Source organism: Microtus ochrogaster, chromosome 17, assembly GCF_000317375.1.
Source record: "Microtus ochrogaster isolate Prairie Vole_2 chromosome 17, MicOch1.0, whole genome shotgun sequence".
In the NCBI taxonomy this organism is placed as follows: Eukaryota; Metazoa; Chordata; class Mammalia; order Rodentia; family Cricetidae; genus Microtus; species Microtus ochrogaster.
In genome coordinates, this window is record NC_022019.1 from 8,704,095 (window position 1) to 8,714,612 (window position 10,518).

The 10,518-nt window shown below is 33.1% G+C and overlaps 1 protein-coding gene across 1 annotated transcript in view; it reads left to right on the forward strand.

The window, feature by feature from the left end:
* Positions 1 to 8,352, forward strand: part of Pspc1 (paraspeckle component 1) — a 64,160-nt gene extending 55,808 nt beyond the window's left edge. The window contains exons 7-9 of the mRNA XM_005355442.3: positions 2,181 to 2,238; positions 5,311 to 5,480; positions 7,499 to 8,352. Of these exons, the coding sequence (XP_005355499.1) occupies positions 2,181 to 2,238; positions 5,311 to 5,480; positions 7,499 to 7,684 (414 nt within the window). The 3' untranslated portion in view covers positions 7,685 to 8,352. The remainder of the gene's footprint in view (positions 1 to 2,180; positions 2,239 to 5,310; positions 5,481 to 7,498) is intronic.
* The last annotated feature ends 2,166 nt before the right edge of the window (positions 8,353 to 10,518 follow it).

Here is a 10,518-nt window from a genome sequence, read left to right on the forward strand (position 1 = left end):
AACACAAAAATTTAAAAAAATAAATTTATGTGCATATATGTGTACCATACACACACACACACACACACACACACACACACACACACACACACCTTGGAGACCAGAAGGGAGCACCAGATCCCTTGCTGCTTAAGTTAGAGATGGTTATGAGCTACCTGGTTTGGGTGCTGGAAACTGAACTTAGGTCATTGGAAGAGTAGCAGTTGCTCTTAACAATGGGCCATTTTTCTAGTCGCCATTAAAAGACTGTTGAGATGTTGGTTACAGTTTTTCAATTTACACTATAATAAATACGACAAAGTTAAAACATCACTAATATCTAAGAAAATGTTAACTTTTATCTGTTTTAAAATGTATTAAAAGCTATTCATGCCTGAGGCTAAAATGCTCAGTTCTTGCTTATCCTACTTGAGACCCTGAATTTGATCTCCAACATTATTAAATGGAATTTTTTATAAGAGAAGGGTCTCTTGCGTTTTGGGTTAGCACACAGTTGTGAATTCTTTAGGTTGGTGTGAATAGACAATACCCTGAGTCTCACTTTCAGGTTCTTATACTGTGTGTATTTCAGTAGAAGTTTGTGACAATAGATTTGGAACATAACAATCTCCTGAAGTCATGAGAAGGAAACTTAACTAATAAATACTTAACATGTATAAATTTTTTTCTGTATAACATCTGATTGGTCATCGTTTTGATCTTATGATCTTGTGTTTTTCATTTTTGAGACAGAATTTCACATAGACGTGACTCACCTGCACCTCACTGAAATAGATACCTTTCTCCTTCTGCCTTATGGGAGTGCTGGGACGAAAGGCTTGCTTTACATGTCCAGCCTTATTTATTTTTGCCTTTTCATATGTTAATGATAGTATCTGTTAACACAAATTTTATGAGAAGAAAAAACATTTCTTAGGAAGTTGTATTTACATTTTATAAATAATATGGTAAAACATTTCTTTTGGCTGTATCGTAGCTTTGTTCATTTCAAATTGCTTGATTAAAATATTTATTTCTTCGATTCTAAGCGGGCAGGACTTTTCCCGCCTCATACCTGTGCTAGGGGATCGTACCTTGGACTCTGTGTTTGGTAGAAAGGTGCTCTGCCACTGAGTTCTACACCCTACCACTCTGGGATGTCTTTACTTACTACTTAATGCCATTTATTCTTACATTATAGCATTTTAGGCCCTTGATTTTATATGCTGTTTTCTCCAGTATTATATCATCATTAAGCATTTATGTTTAACAATAGTTGCTTTTCCCAAGAATAATTGTTGTTTCATTCAGCCATGGATTGAATTGAAACACTCATTGGTACTTTTGTGTCAGAGTACTTTTCATGGTTTCAGCATTTAATATTTTGGTTAAAGTGGTATTGCAATTTCATTGTTATTGATTAATTTCATTGGCTTAATTTTGAAGTAACTGGCAGTAAATAATTTTTATAAAGTAGCTATGTAATGAAATTTCAAATGTTAATTTATATGACCTGACTCTTGTGTTATAATTCTACAGTGCATCATTTCAGAACTTGGAAAATAAGAAACAATTTATTCATGTTTTAAATAAAACCACTGCTTTATTTAAAGGAAAGCAATATTACATAAATCTTTTTATAACTGCTAGTGTAGACCGAAGACTTAGGGTGTATATGTAGACCAGAGGTGGAAGAATTCCTGACTAGTTGAATAAAAACTCATGGATCTTTCATAAGTTTTATATAATAAAAACAGCCTGTAACCTTAAGAATTCTGTAACGTGGAAGTTAAATATAATTGGCGTTATTCAGGGTAGGTGTATCTTTGATGAAAGTTTCTTTGGAGTGACAGCATTAAAAAGCTAGCAGATTTCATGTAGGCTGGTTCATTTGTAACCTGGTCTTATTGTATCAAGTGAATATTCTAAGCACTTAATGCTTATTAAGCCTTGGATGCTTGGAGTGTTTTTTTTTGTTGTTGTTGTTTTTGTCTTGTTTTTGTCTTGTTTTTTTTTTTTTTTTTACTTTTCCCTTTCGTTTCCTCTTTTCTAGTAGTCTTGTTAAGTAAATAATGTTGGAAAATTTCAGAATTTTTAATGGAAAGTGATATCCCAACTCACTCTTTTCTGTTTGATTTTAGATGGGAAATGTCAAGTCATAAGATCAATAGGTTGACTCTGACAACTATGTTTACTTACAGAGAGAACAGGAAATGAGAATGGGTGATATGGGTCCCCGAGGAGCAATAAACATGGGAGGTAGGGATTTGAAGCAAAAGACTTATGTAACTTAACTTACTTGTAAATATTTTGGGACTATATGCTGTTCATGGTATTTGTATGCTGAGAACCTGAAACATGGAACCAATTATGAAGGTGATATTTCTTATATTTAATAAATGGATTTAAGAAGTGTCTAGGAAGAATATTTTATAGCTGAAAAATACAATTTGATATATTCTGTAAAAGAAGCTTTTAAACTAGGTTTTGATGCAGGGTGCAATAATTCTAACCATTTTGCTTAAATATAATGCTATCATATTGTACAAACCCAGTGTCATTTTCCCTTGGAAATTGACAGATTCTAAGTTGTATTTTCACTTGATTTTAGAGTTCCTATTTTAAATTTTTACTTTTTGTTTGAGACTGAGCCTTTTTATTTACTCTACAAAATGTTTTAAATATTTTTCATGGCTACGGTATTTAGCATGGAAGTATTTCTTCATAGTCTTCTATGGCTTGTTGAGGAATTCAGATGCCTTACATGTCTTTAGAGGAGTTGCAAAATTGTTAAGAAATAGTATCATAAATAAGGTAAGGGAAAAGTGTATAGATATCATGATTCTTATTAGTAAACTTAAAATTTGAAGTGGTATACTTTAATCATTGGCCAATTAATTACATTCTACATAACTTTTATATTGTCCCATAGAAACGTCACGAAATTGAAACTTGTATATTTCATATGTGCATGTTGTTTTAACAATTATACTATCAGAACATATAATGCATTACCAACTAATATATTCTTAAGATTTGTAGCATATGAGAATAAGGAATTGTATCAATATTTTCTGAAGTTAGCCATGAAAAAAAAATACTTGTAATTCTAGTTCTTTTATTCTTAGTCAGATAATCTAGAATAGTTTATTACTATCCTTTTGGTCACTTTTCTTGGCCTTCAGTGTGTGACTTAGCATTTGTGGTATGCAAAGGAAGCGTGAAACGTGGCCCTTGCCCCATGAACCTATCTATGCCGTTAGTGTGTGGACATGTGGAATCATTAGTATAACAAGATTTCTGAGTTGAAGCTTTGTATACAATGGTGATATGACTCACTGTTTTTTTTCATAGTAATTTATGGGTAATGCATAAGGTAATAGATGGCATTTTTAAGAACAGTAAGATTATGAGGTTCAATTTCAAAGAATTTTTGCCATTTATCTCAGAATCAAACTTTGACTTGTAAAATTTTAAACATTTTTTGGTAGTGCAGAGAGATCTGAAAACATTCTTTGGCTTAACACCTTTATGAGAATACCCTTTTGTATTACTTAATTTAAAAGAAAAATAAAATTTTGCAACATTTATTAGGAAATCATAACATGCCTTTTAGCACTCAACTCCCCTAAAGTCTCAGTCAGTGTTAAGACTTGATGGTTTATTGCAGTTCCCATCTTGTTGAATTGTTGAGTTGTTAAAACTGCCATAGTACACCAAGTTTCATAAATGGGCTAAGGTTGTAGCTCAGTGGTTGAGCTCAAGGCCCTGTATTTGCACCACACAAATCCTATTGCTGTTGATAGTGTGGCATCATCATTTTTGATGTATTACAAGTGGACACACCAGATAATGCCAACATTTCTTAGATTTGTACAGGTAGGAGGCGGAAAATAGGTCCACGTTACTGGTAGCTGGGAGTATTACTTGACATGTTCCGATCTGTATCATTAACTGTCTGAACTCTCATAATACTAATAAAAAGAAGGGAGCTGGCCGTGGGGGTCTCATACCTATAATTCTGGCATCAAAGAGGCTGAGGCAGGAGTATGTGACAGCAAACCCCTAGGCTAACACACAAGACCTCCCTTTTTAAAAAAAATGAGGGGAAAACAAAGGCCTTTAACCTGTTTTTTTTTTTTTCCAGGAAAAATTGAACTAAGAGGGCTTGTAGTTATTGCCATCTGCCTTTCTTATCTGTTATATGCATGTTTATAACCGTATTGAGGAAGTAGAAATTGCTAACTTTAAGTGTTGATTAATTAGAAAGAATATGTTGGGATTAAGGAACTTGTTTCCTTTGAAATTGGTTGTTTCTTGGATTAGAGTTCAAAGAGCAATAGCATGAATTGGCGAGGAGTGTGACTTCTTTCTTTCTCCTGCTCCTTAGTCTTGACACTGCAGTATTCAGCTGCTTTAGGTCCTGTGCCATGGACTTACTGTGTTTAAGAAAGTCAGTTCTGAATATCTGAAAACTGGCCATGTATTGAAATAGTAGAAGAAATCTTGATTTTGGCATTAGTTTTTGGTTTTGGAGTTTTATGATTAAAAAACTCATCCCTTAAATTAAAAAATAAAAAATTAAAAATTAAAAAATCATCCCTTAAAATGTTTTATTTCAGACTACCATACATGTTGGAGTACAGCTCAGACAGTATTATAATATGACTTAGGTGGATATCTTAATGACCAAATTAGAAGTCTGATTATGCCTCCTTTCAGAATTTCACTTTTTAGAAGTACTCCCTAATAATCATTTTCTGTTTGGATGTAACTGTGTTTTAAAACCTGGTTTGACCTGAGTAAGATTTTTGTTGTTGTTGTTTAGACTATTTATTTTAATATAAAATTGAAAAGCCATTCTTTGGTAAGTTTTAACAGTTTTGTAAAAACCAAGGGATTTTTTTTATAGCTAATGTTGTGCAATTCCCTGGACTAATTTTCCTTCTTAAGATTCGTTGTTTTGATATGCTAATAGTTTTAGCTGTATTTAGTTTTTGAGTGCCAACCCTTTACCATTTATTAAGGCTAGTGGAATATAAAATTATCAAGGGTCATTTCTTTAAATTAAGCTACACTTAGTATTTCTGATTTTTGAAACTTTACATATCTTAGTCTCAATTGCTCTAAAAAATTGACTTATTTCTTGTAGGCTTATTTTAATAAAGAGAATTTTACTGTGTATATGATGCTGTATTGTTGATGGTTTAGTGTTCCATTCTTAAGGAAGGAAAATTATTTTGATAATAGTTTTGTTTTTATGAGTTATAAAGTTGTTAATGTTCACTAAACTAAGATAGGACAGCTCTAAGTGTAGATTGTTTTGCATAGATGCATTTAGCCCAGCACCTGCTGGTACCCAAGGGCCTCCTCCAATGATGGGTATGAATATGAACAACAGAGGAACTATACCTGGCCCACCAATGGGCCCTGGTCCTGCCATGGGACCAGAAGGAGCTGCAAATATGGGAACTCCAATGATACCCGATAATGGCACAGTGGTAACGTATCACTAAATTTATTTTGATTTTATTTTATAACTAAACATTTTTCTGCCCCAAAGGTAACTTCACACTTACTGTAGCCAGACATCATTGCTTTTGGCAGTACAGATGTACAGCCAACGAAGAGAAAGGAACTTGGTTAAGTTTTTATTTATTTGAGACAGTTTTAAGTGGCCAGATGTTATGTTAGTATTGCCATCACTACTTACTTTGCTACCTCAATATAGAAGATATGCGCCACTACAATTATTCTTCAGTACTTTTAATTTACATCTGTCTTTGAGTGTATGGATGTAATGCTAAGTGTTTATATTGTGCTTTTTCTATGTAGACTATTTACCTTTGGAAACAAAACTCTACTATGTATGAAATGACAGATTTTAGTTTTTATGAAAAAAGTATAATTTATTTCAGACCATTTACTTCACTGGAAAATAGTTAACACTAAAACTTTATTTTTCTAAAGCTTTCTAAAGGTACACTGTTATCTTCAGTAAAAAAGGTACTGTTTTATGAAAAGTATTGCTTGTATTAGTAACCTAAAAATACAGATTTTTTTTTTGGTCTTGATCCAAGAGTGTGAAGATATCTTTGTATGGGTAAAACATGAAAATTGACTTTCTCAGTTGTAATTTCTGTCATCTTTGCATATCAGGTAGCAGGAAAGGTGCCTCGTACTATTTCTGAGGCCTTAGAGTAGGAAAATGTTTCCTCATGTAATGCTTGTTGATAGTTGTTCTGAAAAGTAAAATTGGTGACTAGATTTCAAAAAGGGTGTTTGGTGTTTGGTTTACGATACCAAAAGTTAAAGTTCCATTGATGGCTAAGAAGGAAGATGCACTATCATTTAACTTAGACATGCCATCATTCTACGTCTGTGGGGATCAGAAGGGACTAAAAGGAATACATTGTGCATTGCAGAAATGAAGCATGCACTGGTTTTCTTGATATCATTTTAAAATTTATTGTACAAGGGTCATAAAAAAAGCAGGGTCATAGTATCTAGGACAGTCAGGTGGCACATAAAGAAGTCGATGCATTTAGGAGAGGCAGCATTTTTGTAATGTAACTTCTGAAACTTGAAGTATGTTGGTTAAGTTTCTCTTTAGTATTTAATCGTTAGCAGTAACATAGACATAACCAACGTATATTCCTACACATTACTTAAAATTGTAAATTTAATTTAAATGTCATCTTTGGTGGTTTTTTTCTTTTTTTTTTAAGACAAAATTCTGTTCATCACTTGAGATTAACTATTATAAAGTGTCACAGAATAAATGACAGAGCTGTTTAATGTGTTCTCAATAATTTGTTAAACAGTTCTTGAAACTTAATCTTATTTTCTTAATACTAAACTTTAAAGGAAAGTATTTCATATGTCTCTATTAAGTCCCAGTTTTTTGTGATGTTCATGTTAGTGCTTTGTGTTTTAAAAGCATTGATTCTCAAGTTTATAGAATGTTTACTTATAAAATAGTATGATGCTGCTCCTTAATTTTACATCTCTGATTTCTTTTTAAAAAGTATTTTTCTTGCCAGGACAGATGGCACATGTTTATATTATAGTCCCAGCACCTGGGAGGTAAAGGTAAAGGTAGAGGTAGAATCATGAGTTAGAGGCCAGCCTGGGCTACAGACAGATACTCCATCTCAGAGCAAAATAATAATATATATATATATTTTTTATATCATAGTTTCATGTAGTTATAAGCTTTTTAAAAAGGGATCAGAGCAGTGTGATTGGGCATAAGGAGGCATTTGCATATGTCAGAATCAGTTCTTTTCACCAAATGGGGCATAGCTTAGCAACTTGTAAATCTTCAGATGCTTATTATTATTTATTTTTTTAAAAACAGGAACTAATTAAATTGCTCCTTTCTTCCTTCTATGTTTGATCCTGACTCTGCTGGACTTTCTGCTGAACTTCCTGACATCACCACTTGGGATTTTGCCAATTTTTCTTGTCACTTATATTTTGGCGTGTTCCAAATGGACTTTACTATATGTCATTATAGCACAATGATAGGTTTCCTCAAGGACCTCCGTCCCAGATGGGTTCGCCTATGGGAAATAGAACAGGTTCTGAAACTCCACAGGCACCAATGAGTGGTGTAGGTCCTGTGAGTGGAGGTCCTGGTGGTTTTGGTAGAGGAAGTCAAGGGGGCAACTTTGAAGGTCCCAATAAGCGTCGGAGATACTAAATATTCTTTCATTCCCGGCTGTTTAGAAAAACACTTTCAATGGTATGCCTTTACACGTTGTCTGTTACCTGGAAAAAAAAAATGGTTTTATTGTTAACGTATGTAGATTGAAGTTTTTCTTTTGTAAAGCTTGAGGGTTTTTTTTTTGTATTTTCTTTTCATAAGCTTTGTAGATTAGGTTAGTGATAAAGATGCCCATCATTGTGAATGTTGAACTGTGTTGTGATCATAGCTAAGAATAACTATGCCACATTATTATTAACTCTATGTAGTTACTTAATATCAATAAAGAAATGATTTTGCCTAATTTAAAAATGTTCTTAGTGGTATTCCCTCATAACTTTATAAAACTTGCTGTGGTTGCTTTAGCTAATCCTATTTAAAAGTGAAAATGATTTTGCTTTTCTGTTTGTTCCAATAACCCCGAAGTCAGACTGTTAGTGAAAGCTGATGTCAGTGGGGATCAATAGTGTAGTGTTGTAGTGTATCTGTGGGTGGGAGGCATGCGGCTTCAGATTGTATAAACCATCCATATTGTGTAAAATTAGAGTTGTTGCTTACATTTCATATAGATTTTGACTATTCATATATTCTGAGAAAGGTTATTAAGGATCTCTTTGTTTTGTGCTGATTTTTTTCAAATAAATCTTTTGAATCTTGAACAAAAATGTTTGAAGGTAAATCTCTCTTGATTATAAAATAATTCCTGGTTTTAATCTTGTTCCATCACTTATTTAGTATCAGTACCTACGTTTCCCCTATTGTCACTTGACGAGTTAGTGTTAAGCTTTCAACCAACCAGTCAACCACAAACAGACACCATGACTAGAATGTCAGTGAAAGTGGATTTGGTCTTATTCTCCAACAGTTCGCTTAGCCACTGAAGCATTTCTTCTTGTTTTCTAGAAGTATTTTAAAAGGTAGTGTGACGCTGCTGTGTTGGAAGTACTTCCTTGTGTTAAGCCTACCCAGTAACCCCACCTGATGTTAGTACTGTTCAAATGCTGGTTCATGTTCCCTCCCACCTTTGGTAGGCTCAGTAGCATCTGAGTAGATTCGTCTAGGAAAGTCCATTTTTGAGTTTTCATTTTCAGTACTTGGGAGAAACTGATGCCATGTTGTGGTTTTCATTCCATAGTATTTAAATTTTCATATGTAGATGTAGATTCTCATATTTAACATATCCAGTTGACCAGCTAATGATCATAGGTGGTACTTCTCACATAAAAATTTCTGTGTATTCGTATGTAGTCCTTTTACAGAACACCTGTCTGCAGAGTAGAATGTTCTGGGGTAGATGGTATTGTTGTAAATAGTTCCTGCCTCCTTTTGATGAAAGGTATGTCATGGAAAGATGACTTCAGTCAATCAAAATTTTACATAAAAGCAATTGGTTGTAAAGCATGACTAAGATGTAACCTTTTGTACCAAATAATATTTCATTTTGTTGTTTAGTGTTTTTATTCTTTTCAGACACAGCAGAGGACAGAAAGTATTTTCTAAATGTTTGGAATATTCAGAAATTTTGTGTTTAGCAATTACTTGAAAATAATAAATTTGAGATTGTAAAATAATAGCCACTCTAATTCCCATTACAGTTTTCATAAGTATAAGGTGATGGGAAGTGGAACTTGTTTTAACTTTTAACAATTTGGGAATTAATGAGTTCTTAATTGCAATTTTAATTGATTTGTTTTAATATTTTAACTGTCTTTCTGTTACTATCTCTCCTCCAGTATTTGATTTAATTCTGAATTAAGGTTCCAAGATGCTTAATCATTTGTTGTTAATACCAAGCTGCCTTTGTCCAAGGCTGTGAAATTGTGTAATTTATTGAAGAACATTTGAGTGGTCCTGGTCTCCTGAGAGTTTAGTATTCAGGCTCTACTGTAGCTCCAAGAAAAGTCTGCACAGCCTTTCTTTCCTACATCAAGAAACCCCTGTTCTAGTACAAAAGGTTTCCCCAGAAGAGTCAGCCTCTGAGTGACCCATGACCTCCTTGTTACCCAGTTGTTAGTGCTTTTGGTGTCTCAGCTGTCTCGTTCCATTTGCCTCATTAATTAGCATACCATTGGTGATTTGCTTAAAGCTGGTAGGAAAAATGTAGTATAGAAAACAGTTTCCACTTTCTGATTTAGTATGAAGTTGTCATGTATGCTATCAATTCTTTCAGCAAAAGTTAACGTGATATTATTTTAATCTTAGAATACTACAGTCTTATTTTTTTGTGTCTTGAAATAATCAACTTTGAAGTCTTGCAGAATTCAGGATGCGTATGCTAATTGTAGTTCATATAAAATAAAGGAACATCCAATTTTATCATTGTTTTGGAATTTCTTGCTTTTATTTTGTAAGTAATCAATTTTCTTCTTGACAGATGAGATTTTTTTTTAAAAAAAGCTTGGTTTATCTGTATTTTGTAAATTTTATTCTTTGTTTTTGGGTATTTCTATAATCTATGTTCAGCACCAAACATTCAGTAAAATATCAATTTTTTTTTTTTAGATGTCAGTGTATTTGGGGCATTATGTTAGCTGAGATTGGTATTTACTAGCAATACGATATGGACAGGGGCCAGGCTTTGGCTCTTGTTTCTCAAACACTAAATTGTAGCTTAAAGTTTATTCAAAAATATCTTTGAATATTAGAGTAACTTATTTTTATGTAAATTGCTAAGTATCACTGAGTGACTAATAATAGGAAGCTAAATTGCTAGTTAAAACATCGATTTTAACAAGGAAAAGGATGCAACTGTGTTATCAAACGAATGAGATTTTGTGAAGGAATATGATCAGATATATGGTCGAAGCTTTAAAAGTACTGAAATGCAGTGT